The 16,090-nt window shown below is 45.2% G+C and overlaps 1 protein-coding gene and 1 long non-coding RNA gene across 4 annotated transcripts in view; both read left to right on the top strand.

The window, feature by feature from the left end:
* Window positions 1–4,813: 4,813 nt before the first annotated feature.
* LOC141773470 (uncharacterized) lies at window positions 4,814–11,342 on the top strand. Its single transcript, XR_012595120.1, has 3 exons — window positions 4,814–6,373; window positions 10,122–10,175; window positions 11,199–11,342. It is a non-coding gene; the product is annotated as an uncharacterized LOC141773470 (long non-coding RNA).
* Window positions 11,343–11,556: 214 nt separating this feature from the next.
* LOC141773457 (carnitine O-acetyltransferase-like) overlaps window positions 11,557–16,090 on the top strand; it is a 282,430-nt gene continuing 277,896 nt past the window's right edge. The window contains exons 1-2 of one of the 3 annotated variants that reach the window (XM_074645332.1): window positions 11,557–11,689; window positions 15,082–15,254. In XM_074645332.1, the coding sequence (XP_074501433.1) occupies window positions 15,150–15,254 (105 nt within the window). In that variant the 5' untranslated portion in view covers window positions 11,557–11,689; window positions 15,082–15,149. Of the gene's footprint in view, window positions 11,690–14,461; window positions 15,255–15,724; window positions 15,862–16,090 lie in introns of those variants that run through there. The other 2 variants (XM_074645331.1, XM_074645333.1) reach the window with 2 other exon arrangements.

Below are 16,090 nucleotides of genomic sequence, written 5' to 3'. Positions count from 1 at the left end.
AATACATGGCTCAATAGAGCTGTGGCTCTCTGTCAGCCTGGCTACAGTGCTGAATAGAAACCTGGGGTTGTTCTTATTTGTCTCTATTAATGATGAGTAATGGGCTGCTCTGGCATCACAGAGAGCCTTCCTATATGTTTTAAGACTATCTTGCCAGACTAAATGAGATTCTTCCTGTTTGGTGGAACGCCATATCCTTTCCAGTTTCCTCGATGCTTGCTTTAGTTTGCGTGTTTGAGGGTTATACCATGGAGCTGACTTCCTTTGTTTTATTAACTTCTTTTTTAGAGGGGCAACAGAATCAAGTGTGACTCGCAGTGAGTCTGTAGCACTATCTATAAAATGATCAATTTGGGTAGGGCTAAAGTTAGCATACGAGCCCTCTGTTATATTGAGACATGGTATTGAATTTAATGCTGATGGAATCGCTTCCTTAAATTTAGCTACAACACTATCAGATAGACATCTAGTGTACACACTTTTGTCTGATGGTGTATAGTCTAGTAATAAGAGTTCAAAAGTGATTAAATAATGGTCTGATAAAAGAGAGTTCTGTGGAAAAACAATTAAATGTTCAATTTCAACACCATATGACATAACAAGGTCGAGGGTGTGGTTAAAGCAGTGAGTGGGTTTATGCACATTCTGCGAGAAACCAATTGAATCTAATAAAGAGATAAACAGTACTGAGGCTATCATTATCAACGTCCACATGAATATTAAAATCACCTACTATAATGACTTTATCTGTTTTCAGGACTAGGCTTGATAGAAACTCTGAGAATTCAGATAGAAATTCAGAATATGGGCCTGGAGCGCGGTACACTATAACAAAGAGAATTGTCTGTAGTGTTTTCCAGGTTGGGTGTGAAAGATTAAGAACAAGGCTTTCAAATGAGTTATAATTTAGTTTAGTTTTAGGGTTTATTAATAGGCTTGAGTCGAAGATGGCTGCAACTCCACCTCCTCGGCCGGTGTCTCGAGGAATGTGAGTATTAATATGACTCGGGGGAGAGGATTCGTTTAGGCTGACATATTCTTCCTGACACAGCCAGGTTTCAGTAAGACAAAATAAATCAATGTGATTATCTGATATTAAATCATTTACTAGAGCTTTAGATGACAGATCTGATATTTAAGAGTCCACATTTAATTCTCCTGTTTTGTTGCTTTATTGCAGTGCTAGTGTTAGATTTGATTAGATTATTATGTTTAACTCCTCTTCTGTTTACTTTTGATTGAATTCATTTAGGTGGGGCAGACACAGGGTGCATGCCAAAGCTCTTAATTGCATCCATGTTTCCCTCACTTGCGTCTTAGTCCCTCTCACCAGGGAAGCATGGAGAGACGCAAGGAAACCATGCGAGGAGAGAGGAAAACGAGGAAATATGTTTTAAGAGACATGAGACGGTCGTTTCCTCTGAAGCGTCACGTGAAGCGACGTCTGTTTCTGATGACAGGAGCAGCTGATCACAGCTGGATCAGCTGTCAGTCGGCTTTAACAGCTGTTTGTGTCTGAACTGTACTAGTACTAATAAAGACAAGTGCTCTTTATATTATTTATTCATTATTAGCGTCTGGAGTTATTGATATTCTGATTGTGAGTTAATTATTTAATAACTCAGAATATGACTATGGTGTCTTTTGAACACTGGACATTATTTATTAGGCTAAAGGGAAAATGTAAATGATGTAACTCATAAAACCCGACGTTCAGGAATCATCAGCCTCATGTGACTGAATGGAAATGATGATAAATGATGTAAAAGGTGTTTGTTGCTGACAGACAGACTCCTTTTCTCTCTGACTTTAATAGTATCATTAATACAAGTTAACGGGGGAAATAACAGATCATGAAAAGAAAAATCATTCTAATAAATGAAGAAAGTTATTTTAAGTCAGTTTGTCAGGTCTTATAGACCCCTCTCAGTGACAGACTGCTTCCCTGGCGGTGTGGGAAGCACAGATACTGCAGGTCCTTCTGCTGCTGTTCACACCTACAGTTAACACAGATTATAACTAGATGGTGAATCAGAAGACAACTAAAATATAAAACGTTTAATCTGTGATCTGTTTTCACTCCGGTATGAAACTCCAGTGATGTTGAGAGGTAAAGTTATCAGATCAGTCCTGTCGGCAGCAGCGTCCAATCAGTAACTGATATCCAATAAGGGGGCGTGTCGGTCGGTAAAAGACTTCCGTGGAGGATATACTGGTGTATCCTCGCTCCTCGCTCCTCCAGCAAGCCTCCTCGATCCTCAGTGCACAAATAAGAGATTTGGGACGGTCTTCAAGATGGAGCACCAGAACAACTTCCGGTTCAAGCGAGGATCGAGGAGCGAGGAAATGAAAATTAAGAGCTTTGGGATGCGGCCCTGGTCTGACCTCTGGTTTGTCATGGATTTGGTCTACTAACAATCTTGGTCAGATTTCTGGATAAGAGAGCCGCACCATCCAAAGTAGGATGAATGCCGTCTCTCCTAATCAGACCAGGAGTCCTCCAGAAAGAGTTCCAATTGTCAATGAAGCCCACATGGTTTGCTGGACACCACCTCGACAGCCAGCTGTGGAATGACTTCATGCGGCTATACATGTCGTCACTGGTCAGGTTGGGGAGGGAGCCAGAGAAAACTACGGAGTCCGACATTGTCTTTGCATATGTACACACCGACTCCACATTAACTTTAGTGACGTCCGATTGGCGTAATCGGGTGTCATTACCGCCGACGTGAATAACAATCTTATTGTATTTACGCTTATCCTTAGCCAGCAGTTCAAATATGATTCAATGTCGCCCACTCTGGCCCCAGGGACGCAGTTAACTATGGTAGCTCTGGCCCCAGGGACGCAGTTAACTATGGCAGCTCTGGCACCAGGGACGCAGTTAACTATGGCAGCTCTGGCTCCAGGGATGTAGTTAACTATGGTAGCTCTGGCTCCAGGGACGCAGTTAACTATGGTAGCTCTGGCTCCAGGGATGCAGTTAACTATGGTAGCTCTGGCTCCAGGGATCCAGTTAACTATGGCAGCTCTGGCTCCAGGGATGCATTTAACTATGGTAGCTCTGGTCCCCGGGATGCAGTTAACTATGGTAGCTCTGGCCCAAGGGATGCAGTTAACTATGGTAGCTCTGGTCCCCGGGATGCAGTTAACTATGGCAGCTGGCTTCGCTAACTTCACGTTTCTCAGAATAGAGCTGCCGATAACCAGAGTTGGTTTCTTAGCGGGTGTGTCGCTGAGTGGGGAGAATCTGTTAGAAACGTGGAGTGGTTTTTGGTGAACCGTGGGCTTCAGCTTACGACTATGCTTCCTTCAGGCAGTCACCCAGCCTCCCGGCTGCTCGGGGGTTGCCGGGGGACGGCTAGCAGGAGCTACGCTTGGTCGGCCCGCACCGGCTAGGGGCTGGCTAACTACAGTAGCTAATGATAAAGTTTCCATGGTGCGGAACCGGGCTTCTAACTCGCTAACCCTCGCCTCCAATGCAGCAAGTTCACTACACTTAATACATGTACCATTATCACTAAAGGAGGCAGAGGAATAACTAAACATGAGACACACAGAGCAGGAAAGAGCAGGAGAAGGAGAGAGAGAAGCCATCGCTAGCTGCTAAGCTACTGTTAAGCTACTGCTAAGCTACTGCTATGCTACAGAACGATAGCCCAGCCAGCGTTAGCAGAGCTGAATAGCTTGCAAGCAACTGTGGGATTATGGAGAAGTCTCTAAAAGGAGCGAGTTATGAGTGCTTAAGCAGAACTAGTGTAATTATAAATGTAGCAGGTAATTAGCTGCTGTAATGAAGAGTATAACTATATTGCCCTGGATGTGCTGGAGCAGCTACAGAACACTAGCAGTACACAGAAAGACAGGCAACCCGAAATGAGGCAAAACGCTTACCGTAAGCACGTCAGCACCGATACCCTGATACCCTCAAACACTGACAGGGACCGACCTATAGGAGCTGATTGTTATAAAGCTTTTGCTGTTGTGTAGGGTACATTTCTTGATGATGGTTACATGAGTCTCCAGTCGGTGAGTTTGTAAGAGTTAGAGAGTGAGGCGATGAATGTTTACTCACCCGATTTAGTCCAGAAGGTCCAAGGACGCACATACTAAATAAGCCAACCAATACATGATGCCTGCATAGGAAACCACAATACAGGAAATAACAGGTGCTCAGATGGCTTGGTTGTAACGAGCTGTTGGCTTCAGGAGCGTGTAGTGTTGAGAAAGCGCACAGAGTAGCTCTGCAGAATCCACCGTCCTCCAGTCGCTCACTCAACAGAATGTGGGCATCGATACACCGACAGCAATCCAGCAGGCAGGCTAGGTGATTGAATCAAGAGCATAGCAGCTGCAGCTAGTAGAGGAGGCCTGCAGCTAGTAGAGGAGGCCTGCAGCTGGTAGAGGAGGCCTGCAGCTAGTAGAGGAGGCCCAGGCTGGTAGAGGAGGCCTGCAGCTAGTAGAGGAGGCCTGCAGCTAGTAGAGGAGGCCCAGGCTGCAGCTAGTAGAGGAGGTCTACAGCTAGTAGAGGAGGTCTGCAGCTAGTAGAGGAGGCCTGCAGCTAGTAGAGGAGGCCCAGGCTGGTAGAGGAGGTCTGCAGCTAGTAGAGGAGGCCCAGGCTGGTAGAGGAGGCCTGCAGCTAGTAGAGGATACCCAGGCTGGTAGAGGAGGCCTGCAGCTAGTAGAGGAGGTCTGCAGCTAGTAGAGGAGGTCTGCAGCTAGTAGAGGAGACCCAGGCTGGTAGAGGAGGCCTGCAGCTAGTAGAGGAGACCCAGGCTGCAGCTAGTAGAGGAGGTCTGCAGCTGGTAGAGGAGGTCTGCAGCTAGTAGGAGGCCTACAGCTAGTAGGAGGCCTACAGCTAGTAGAGGAGGCCCAGGCTGGTAGAGGAGGCCTGCAGCTAGTAGAGGAGACCCAGGCTGCAGCTAGTAGAGGAGACCCAGGCTGCAGCTAGCAGAGGAGGCTCAGTCTGGAAGAGGCCCAGGCTGCAGCTAAACCAGCTCACACAGATCTTCTACAACCCAGCAGCAGCAGCTTCAAATCACTTAATGGATTGTTGTAAGAAGCCAAAAGAGAGTCCACTGTGCACCTCTTAAGCAGTAAAGTCAGTTTCTCAGTAGGCAGAGAAAATGATTTTATCCTAGTCTTCATCATAGGACTTGGCCTATTCAGTCCAATGCAAGCTGTAGTCACTTGGTTTAAGCAGCCCAGCAGCAGTAAGATTATCTCCCTTTTGGGTTGTGGTAAGAAGCCATCTCTTGAATGGATGTAAAAAATCACCTTCCTTGGCTGGATAATCAGTATAAGACAGAGATAAAATACAGAACTCACATGCAGGCACACAAACAAAGGACTGGACTGGTAGCCATCTTGGACTTGAGGTGTGGAAGCAATGACAATCGCATGAGCATCTATAGTAGATCCTACGATCTGAGAAAGCTGAAAGAGGAGACGGCGGCAGTACTCCTGCAGGGCAGCAGCAGCATTGAAGAGGCAGAGGGAGAGACAGTGAATTTTGCAGCTTAAATAGACCGCCCAATTGGGAGGGTGCGTTTGGTTTATGTTATTGCGAGTGAGGCATGTCACATGTGTATGTAGCAGTGCAGCTCGAGTTGACTGCCTGAACTAGCTCGCAGGCGTCGCTCCATTCAATGTAAAAACACATACTTTTTTTATGAAGAGACAGCGTAGTTGTAATGAACTGGAATGTCATTCTGTTTTTTGGTGATGAGCTATCAATGATTGCATGTCATATCATCGTATCAGTCTCAGTCAGAGGGAGGAGAGGAGCACCCAATTTATTGGAACATCTTTACTAACTAAGTATAAACCCACCTGATCTGGCAGCGCTGCTTCTGTTGCATTAAAATGTTACCACCAGTAACAGCAGGTGTCACCAAATTAACCCGATTTGAAACTTTAGGGATTCTAACTTTAAATATAAATTCAAACTTTGACTTCTGTAGCCATACGTTCACTTTCAAATAGGCATTTTTTTACCAAGGAGGGATGGTAAACAAGGGAAAGAGGGAGGAAGTTACTGTGTAGGCTTTATATAAATAGGAACCACATTTCACTTTGTTTTGTTGCCAACTTTTATTCAGGAATTTTGTGCAATTTCACCCTTAATTTCGAAGAAGACAATGTCCAGAAACCTTTAAAATGAAGTCCAGGCACCATGGAACAGCTTCTTTATCAACTCAAGGAACATGTCTGTATGTATCTGTGTGTCACTTATAGTTTGTAACTGTTTGTAGTCAACAGATTCTCTTGTAATGGACACGTTTCACCATCATCGGATGCCTATGGTGATTCTTTTAAACCCTTCGACTGTCTTTCCCCGAATGGACTTCAGAGATACAAAGGGACAAATAAGGTAAACACACACACACAGGGCTTGACCATTAACTATTTGAGTTAATAATATGACTCTATTAATGTTCTAATGCGGAGTAGGTAACGATTACAGAAACAACCACAATCAATCTACGACATCAGGGCTTGAGGTTGAAAGGTGTTCCTTAAGCTGGGCATACACTGTACGATCTTAGAAATGTTGTTGTGTACTTCTTACACCTACTGTACGAGTACATCGTCTGCAATGTAAAGCCAAAGCTCCCGATTTTTGTGCTCACACTGTACGGTCCGATCGTCAGCTACGACCTGAGTGATCACATTGTACGTTCCGATCGTCAGCTATGACCTGAGTGATCACACTGTGCTGTCCGATCGTCAGCCACGACCTGAGTGATCACACTGTGCTGTCCGATCGTCAGCCAATACCTGAGTGATCACACTGTACAGTCCGATCGTCAGCCACAACCTGAGTGATCTAACTGTGCTGTCCGATCGTCAGCCACGGCTTGAGTGATCACACTGTACGATCCGATTGTCAGCCACGACCTGAGTGATCACACTGTATGGTCCGATTGTCAGCCACGACCTGAGCGATCACACTGTGCTGTCCGTTCGTCAGCCACAACCTGAGTGATCACACTGTGCTGTCCGATCGTCAGCCGCGGCTTGAGTGATCACACTGTACGATCCGATTGTCAGCCACGACCTGAGTGATCACACCGTACGGTCTGATCGTCAGCTACGACCTGAGCGATCACACTGTAATGTCCGATCGTCAGCTACGACCTGAGAGATCACACTGTACGGTCCGATCGTCAGCCACGACCTGAGTGATCACACCGTGCTGTCCGATCGTCAGCCACGACCTGAGTGATCACACTGTGCTGTCCGATCGTCAGCCACGGCTTGAGTGATCATACTGTACAATCCAATTGTCAGCCACGACCTGAGTGATCACACTGTACGGTCTGATCGTCAGCTACGACCTCAGTGATCACACTGTACGGTCCGATCGTCAGATACGACCTGAGTGATCACACTGTACGGTCCGATCGTCAGCCACTACCTGAGTGATCACACTGTACGGTCCGATCGTCAGCTACGACCTGAGTGATCACACTGTACAGTCGGATCGTCAGCCACGACCTGAGTGATCACACTGTGCACTGGGCCAGGCACAATGAAACAGGAACTCTGATAAGCGCAATGACACCTGCCACAAGACTCTACGACAAACGGTTCATGAGTTATGAAAGGGGGCGTGGCTGACGTCTTTGGACGGGGCTATGAATCTATATTGACATGAAAATGATCTCAGGCTTGGACCACCATCATGGCTGAGAAATTTGGAGCAGATTTGACAAAGTATGCTGAAGTTACAACAACTTCCTGTTTCATGGCGAATCATGCCAAATGGCCGCCATGCCACGACAACGCCGTTCAACAAAAACTCAGTCTTCACAATAATGCATCATCAAAGTCTTAAAGGTCACATATTATGCTCATTTCCAGGTTCATAGATGTATTTTAATGTTGCACTAGAACATGTTTACATGCTGCAATGTTCAAAAAAACCTTTATTCTTCTCATACTGCAGCCTGAGTCTGCCTGCCTCAGAGACTAATTCAGCCTCTGTCTGAAAACCACTGATTCACAGCCTGTCTCCTCCCACTCTGCTCTGATTGGTCAGCGTTTTCTGTCAATCTCAACAACAACAGCGTCACCCTCCCCCTCCCTCCCGGAGCAGCTCTGGAGAGAGAGAGAGTGGAGAGATAGCAGCTAGAATAGAGTTTATAAACCACTTTAAAGTTTATAAACCAGAAACTTCACCCAGCGCACGTTACCGGAGGAATCTGATCAGAAATCGGCGACACATGATGAACATCTGCGGTCCAGATTCCAGGTTTTCCTGACGGTTTCTCTCAGGTAAATAATACTATTTATAGCTCTGTTAGTTAACTCAGTGTTTACCTCATGCATCAACTCTGTAAACCGTAAACATACACTCTGTTTTACGTCTGTCTTTACAGATCCATCTGTGAGAAATGACCGACAGAATCATCCCAGAGGAGAGCAGACAGCTGTGGGCAGATGGCTCTGTTTACATGGAGATACAAAGCTAACCCGTTAGCATGTAGCTAAATGCTAACGGGTTAGCTACATGCTACCGCTATGACACGGTGTGTAAACACAGCGACCATCAGGGTGGAAAATAGAAGATGTGAAACAGTAGTCAGTTCATTATTTCTGCTAAAAGATAAATGTATGGAAGATCAGAGTAATGGTATATTATTTACAGTAGTAGCTGTCTCTGTGTTACCATGACTACAGACCACCGGAGCTTAGCTTACCATAGTTTACCAGAGCTGAAGACTTTCTCCTGTACCATGTCACATAACTAACTAACAGGTGAGATGATTACAAATGCTGTGAATAATTAATATTGTCATCTGTCAACTCAAATAAAGTTTGACTGTGAAACAGAAATGTGTTGTGTTGCTTACAAGTCACTATTTACTACCTGTAATCTGCTACATGCATGACATCAAATATATATAATATATAAATATCATCTGTTTAAACAGTGTAATTACATAAAGCCTTTGTGAAAGAACATGTTATATTTAGATGATGGGAGTACATGAAGCCTGTTCTGCTGGTTCTTGCAGACTTTGCTCAAGTTAGGTTGAGGAGGAGAGACAGTGACGCGCTGTGGGGCGGGGTCAGCTACTGAAGGTTCTCTCTGGTTCGACCAGGAAACCCTTACATGGCTTGCATTTCTCTAATGACGTCAGAAGAGAAGGAAAAAAAGCGATTTTTTTTTCTGCACCCATTTCCGGACAAACGGAGGAGGAGAAAAAGAGAGAGGATGGTCTTTTATGATACTATGGTGGCCTGTAGACACACTGGGGACAGATATTGATGTTTAAAAGACATGGAAAAGTGCATTTTGCATAATAGGTGACCTTTAAGGCTTTTCTGTCCACATTTCAGGTGGATCTGGTCAACCTGGAGGAGTACATTAAAATAGAAAACATGTCGTTTCCTGTTGCCACTAGGGGGCGCTATGAGTGTGACTCAATATGGACATGCAAATATCCTCAGGACTGGACCCTCATCATGCCTGAGAAATTTGTGACAGATCGGACTATGTACAGTGAAGTTAAAACAGCTTCCTGTTTCATGACGAATGGCTCAAAATGGCCGCCATGCCATGGTCAGGTGGTTCTCTGAAAACTCACCATTTGAATAACTTTTCATCCTTAAGGTCTAAAGATGGTCCTGACCAAATTTCAAGTCGTTTTGATTAAATCTGGAGGCGTAGTTTGTTAAAGTACACGGCCTATAAAACGCAAAAATGGCATATTAAATTCAAAATGGCTGACTTCCTGTTGAGTTTTTGGCATACCTCCAAGAGGCTTTTTTGTGCGTCTCCACATGATGATTAACATCATCATGTCTGTCAAATTTCATACATATAGTATGAAACCGGAGTGCGGGGCTTCATTTTACCAACTTTCTAGGGGGCGCTAGCGAGCCATTTTGCAACACCCAAGCCCGAGACCCTTAAAATATCAAATTTGTCACCGCATCTGATAAGTGTGCCAAGTTTAACAACTTTTTGAGCATGTTAAAGTCCTCAAAAAGGCAATTAATTTGCCTGAAAAAGAAAAAGAAAAAGAAGAATTCCTACAGGATCAATGGGGCCTTCGCTGTTCCGACGTTGTCAGTGTTCAGGCCCTAATAACCACATCTTCTCTGTTCAGGTGTGCTGCCGAATTAACAGCATCTTTATTGGATGTAAAGACAATGATTGACAAGTGAGTACTGACCTTAAAAGGTCTTCCTTTTGCCAGACACAGCTGATCTTTATCATCCTCACAGTTTCATTATGATGATTGATTGTTTCACACAATGTAATAATAAATATGACTATTGCACAGCTGAAAAATGAACTGTAATATCAACTATAACTTATCAACCTGTGTGTTGTTTTCACCTACAAACCTTAAATGGCAGAAGAAGCGCTTGAAATACACAATACCATTTAGAGACGTTTCAACTGCTGCCTGAAATTAGTGATTTTTAGTTCTAAACTAAGAATTCTCATCTGTGCAGTTTTGATTTGGATCAGTTCAAGTTTTTCACAAAAAATTTGCTGCTAAAACTCTTAAAAGAAATGACTAAACCTGAAAACTCTTTTTTTTGCACTTCTCATGGAGAACAAGGATGTTTGTTTTCTTCTGTGTGCATCAAACGCTGTATTGTAGTGACGGTAAACTGTGAGCTGACTGTGTCAGTACTACTGACTAGTACTACTAGTCACTACTGACTAGTAGTACTAGTCAGTAGTAGCGACACAGTGACAGCTTCAGGGACAGCTTCAGTGACAGCTTCAGGGAGAGCTTCAGTGACAGCTTCAGCGAGAGCTTCAGTGACAGCTTCAGTGGCAGCTTCAGTGACAGCTTCAGTGGCAGCTTCAGTGACAGCTTCAGGGACAGCTTCAGTGGCAGCTTCAGGGACAGCTTCAGTGACAGCTTCAGGGACAGCTTCAGAGGCAGCTTCAGGGACAGCTTCAGGGACAGCTTCAGTGGCAGCTTCAGGGGCAGCTTCAGTAGCAGGTTCAGGGACAGCTTCAGTGGCAGCTTCAGTGGCCGCTTCAGTGGCAGCTTCAGGGACAGCTTCAGGAGCAACTTCAGTGGCAGCTTCAGGAGCAGCTTCAGGAACAGCTTCAGGGACAGCTTCAGTAGCAGCTTCAGGGACAGCTTCTGTGGCATCAATGGCCAAAACTGTGAATGATATTGATTGGCTGAGCTAGTGTTTAATGTTTGTATGTTGTGCAGTGAGACTCTACCAGTTGACTACTTGAGAGGGAAGCCGCTGTGTATGAACCAGTAAAAGCAGATTATGTCATACTGCGTCATCCCTGGTCTGGAGACAGACTCAGTGGAGTACTACACCCACAAACACATCACTGTAGTACACACCTGTCATCACATCATTGTAGTACACAACTGTCATCACATCCCTGTAGCACACAACTGTCATGTGAGCATCACATCAGTGACCTTAGGGTTCCCTGAATGTCCTCGGTCTTCGGGGCTTCCATCAGTTGGTAATCCAGCCTTGCTGTCATGTGTGTCTTCCTCTTGGATTCAGTTCTTTGTGCTGGAAGTGTACAACAATGATGGGACTCCACTGACAGTTGATCAGCTCTGTGTTCAGCTGGAGAGGATCTGCAAGTCTTCACTGCAGACAGACACGGAGCCTGTTGGCATCCTCACCACCGGGGATCGTGACACCTGGAGCAAAACCTACATCAACCTCATCAAGGGTGAGAACATCTCTGCTCACATGCAGGTCAAACTAAAGAACTACCAACCTCATAATTAATGAGAATATGTGAAATAAACTTCTTGTCTTCAGTAAGAAAAGGGGTCTAGTGACAGGAAGATACTGCTCTACATGCCCGGTGTAGTGCTGCCTTCTGAACCTAACATCGGTTTAATCCCATTCATTCTTTATTGTCCCCTATAGAGGACATTTCACAGTCTGTACACACTCAACATCACACTGGTTGGATTCAGAGTTCTTTTAGCCGTAGTCAGAGCACGCTAGACGGTTCAGGTTCTCTTCTCAGGCTGGATGCCGATCTCAGCATGTCGTGAGGTTTTGGGCCTCTGGTCCTCAGGATGGCCGAGTAGCCCGTGTCCCGGTAGGGTTCCTTCGCCTTGTGTGTTTTTTTCTCCTCTGTGCTCTTAACCAGGCCGGTCATAAATTAAGAGCCTCGGCACTTAGTGGCCCCAAAGGTTAGATGCAGTTTCTGGGAGAAGTTTCAAGAAGTAAGGAATTATTTCACCATCATGATAATTAATATTCTTTATCTCTGGATCATCATCGGCTACCACCACATTGTGGTCAAAGGGGATATATAGGGAAATCCTTTCATCAGGATTTAAGCACTCTGCTGCCACCTTGCATCTACAGTTATCAAGTGCACCCCCACTTTTACTGCCCAACATTACTGAGGTAACACGGCGGCAGTCCCGTCAAATGAAGAGGGGCAGTTGGAGCTGAATGCCTCCAACCCAATGGCTTGGTTTACATGTGAGGCAGGAACTCTCTTTGGCAGGAAGTATGGATTCGGTAGGAGAGTAACCCCTGAATCGTCCGGGTACCAATGCATGCACATCTCACTCACGGATAGGGCGTGGAGTTCACCCGCTAGTTTTTCTGATGTGATAGCAAGCAGAAATGCTGTCTTAGCAGACAACCACCTCAGTTCTGTCTGTCTCAACGGTTCAACGGGGACAGACACAAAGACCTTACTACCAATTTCAAGTCCCTTGACGGCACTACAGTGACTCTAAGCCTGGCACCACTGAAAAAAAAGTTTTCACAATTGTCGTATGGGACCTAGTGGAGGGAGCCCTTGAACTGGCCAGGAGTGGATCCTGGCTTCAAATGGCCAGACACAAAGCTGAAGGTGATCTGGATTCGGATGCCATATGTGCCACTCCAGCTGAGAGAGATCTGAGAGGTCTGGTCTTTTTGGGAGACGCCATGGCTCCCCACTAAGCAGTTTCAGAAGCACTGGAAACCACGGCCTTCCTGGCCAGTTGGGGGCTACTAGCAGTAGTTTGTGGCTTCCCTGTTGGACTCTGTCCAGCGTCACATGTGTGAGTGGAATTGGAAGAAAGGCATACAGAAGGCAGGCTGGCCAAGTGTGGGCGAAGGCATCCTGCCCCAGAGGACTGGCCTAGCCCCCTGTGCTACTGACTGGAGAACATCTGCCTTCTGTAACATTCAGAATGGCAGAACCTTTAAAAATGTTTTAAGATACACTGAATAGTCCCCATCGAGCCGTTTATGCCACTCTACAGGCTCGATGGTGTCTTGCTCTAAGAGGGCTGCTAGTTCCTGGCTGAGGACCAAGGATTTTGCCACAGACATTCTGACCCTGCAAAATGTGGGTCGCTGGCATCAGAACTGCAGTGTGTATCCCTTGGACAGTGTGGACATCACCCAAGGGTCTGGGGTCTCCCTCTCCCAGTAGCTGAGGTGCTGCTGAGAGAAGCGTCAACCACCGGCCCCCTCGGGCCTCAGGTTTGATCCCCCCAGACCCTAATGCCTTTTGGGGGTGGCAACCACTGGGCCCTAATTCTCTTGGCACCAAATGCCGGCTTGCAAGGAGCACGCCGGTGCTGATCATAGTGCCCAGAATAGCAAAAGGCTTTAGATTAGACCCAAACATTTGTAACACTAAAGTTCTTGTTGTCGCCACTGACAGGCTCAGATTGTTATCAGAAGTGTCTGACAACATTATGGAAAAGACACTACAGAGAAATAAAACATGTTTCTGACTTTTCTCTTGATCCCGTCTGTTTGTTATTGTGTTCCAGTCCCGCTCAAGGAGAAGTCTGGTTGTGAAATCTGAATATCTGTATTCTCTGGCTCAAGCCATGACATTTGAAAATCTTTTAGATTTACGCTTTCTGTCCTCCAACATAACAAACTCTATCTCGTTTCCACTATGGATGTATTACACTGTTCCAGCTTCAGGGACAGCTTCAGGGACAGCTTCAGGGGCAACCTCAGTGTCAGCTTCAGGGACAACTTCAGTGGCAGCTTCAGGGGCAACCTCAGTGACAGCTTCAGGGACAACTTCAGTGGCAGCTTCAGGGACAGCTACAGGGGCAGCTTCAGTTGCAGCTTCAGGGACAGCTTCAGGGACAGCTTAAGTTTGTGTCCCAGTCCCGCTCAAGGAGAAGTCTGGTTGTGAAATCTGATTATCTGTATTCTCTGGCTCAAGCCATGACATTTGAAAATCTTTTAAATTTACGCTTTCTGTCCTCCAACACAACAAAGCCTCTCACGTTTCCACTATGGATGTATTCCACTGTTCCACCGTTGTTTTCCAGCAACACGTTACCTCGTCAGATTTCACAACCAGACTTCTTCTTGAGCGAGACTCTTTCCATGATGTCAGACATTTCTAATAACAATCGGAGCCTGTCAGTGGACGTAAATGACGGTGCCAGGTTGACCCAATAGCACCATATTACAGCAGCTGTCGTCTACAGCTTTCTCCTTCAGTACTGGACAAATTTCAGAAATTGTTGTCCCTATTAGTCAGTTAGACACCAAAACAGGGAATAGGGTCCAGGTTGAAAAATACAGAAGTTACCCTTTAACACGTAAAACAGTCATAATTCAATAAATTGGCTTAGGTGATCAGAATCATCATAACCTTTATTTAACTAGGAAGTCACATTGAGATTAAAACCTTTACAAGTGAGACCTAGCCAAGACAGGGTCAAACAGCAGCATCTAACACATAACAAAACGACTGTCAGGTGATCACGACAGCAACAATAGGTACGACAAAATACATTATATCATCATACAGTGCATTAACAGGGCAGCATGTTGGTCATGTGTTTGCTATTTAATTGAAACAACTGCAGCTTGCAGTGACCACTTCCTTTATTCTATGTTTAAAATCATTTAAAGAGAATGGGAACATAACTTTGTTTTTTCTCTTCTGTGAGTTTTTCCCGGCCAGTCGGAAATTACGGGTTTGTCACTAACGTAATCTATATTAATCCTAAATAACTTGGAACAACATGTGACAAACAGCTTGAGTTTTTCCTGGTAAAGCAAATAACGTAGTCTGATTACATAATAACATGATGTTTGCTATGTGTGGATGTCATTCATGTTTAGATAAGACCAACAAAGAGTCATTGTCGGCTATCCAAAGTAGCATCTTCACAGTGTGTTTGGATGGAGCAATGCCTGCAGATGAGATATATGACAGGAGTGCAGGAGTCCAGGTCCTCTATGGAGGAGGCAGCCAGTGGAACAGTGGAAACCGCTGGTTTGACAAGTGCCTGCAGGTGATACAACACATACGCAGATTATAGACAAGTAAACTGTACCACCACATACAGAACGAGTACTAGGACCAATACATCCCTGATCAGAAAAACAGACTGCAGGTGTGAATAATCAAGAAACCACCGACAGCCAGAAGACACATTTTATTATCGAACATATCTCTCTCTCTCTCTCTCTCTCTCTCTCTCTCTCTTTGTCAGAGTTGTTTCAACCCTCTCTCTAAAAGCATCAGCGCCAAATGCGGATAATTGTTGGAAGTGGCAGATAAAATCATCAGGCCATCCGCCACTTTGGCAGGCCCGTCGTCCTGCGGACGAAAAAAATATGATCGGGGAAGATGACAATTCATTTTGGGACGAATTTGGGACGAGAGTTGAAAGAAAAATACCAGTTACATTAGAATGAACGGTGATGAAAATGACTGTACTTGTTGTGTAGCGCACCGTTATTATTAAACCTCCGTGACAACATAAAACACACACACGCATACACACTGTATGTGCCCGATCCGTCCCGCACGTACACACACACACATAACATATACCGCCAGCCTCTGATGTGAGGGCAGCTGCAGCGTCAACGGGGAATTATTCCCAAGTCAATGAGGTAAACTTTCTAGTATTAACGTTACAGTTAGCTAATGTTAGACTGTTTGATGTTAACGATGAGCTTACCAGTTAGCTAACGTTAGACTGTTTGATGTTAACGGTGACATTACCAGTTAGCTAACGTTAGACTGTCTGATGTTAACGGTGACATTACCAGTTAGCTAACGTTAGACTGTTTGATGTTAACGGTGACATTACCAGTTAGCTAACGTTAGACTGTCTGATGT

This window comes from Sebastes fasciatus, chromosome 9 (genome assembly GCF_043250625.1).
Source record: "Sebastes fasciatus isolate fSebFas1 chromosome 9, fSebFas1.pri, whole genome shotgun sequence".
NCBI lineage: Eukaryota > Metazoa > Chordata > Actinopteri > Perciformes > Sebastidae > Sebastes > Sebastes fasciatus.
This window is presented reverse-complemented; position numbering and strand designations above follow the sequence as displayed.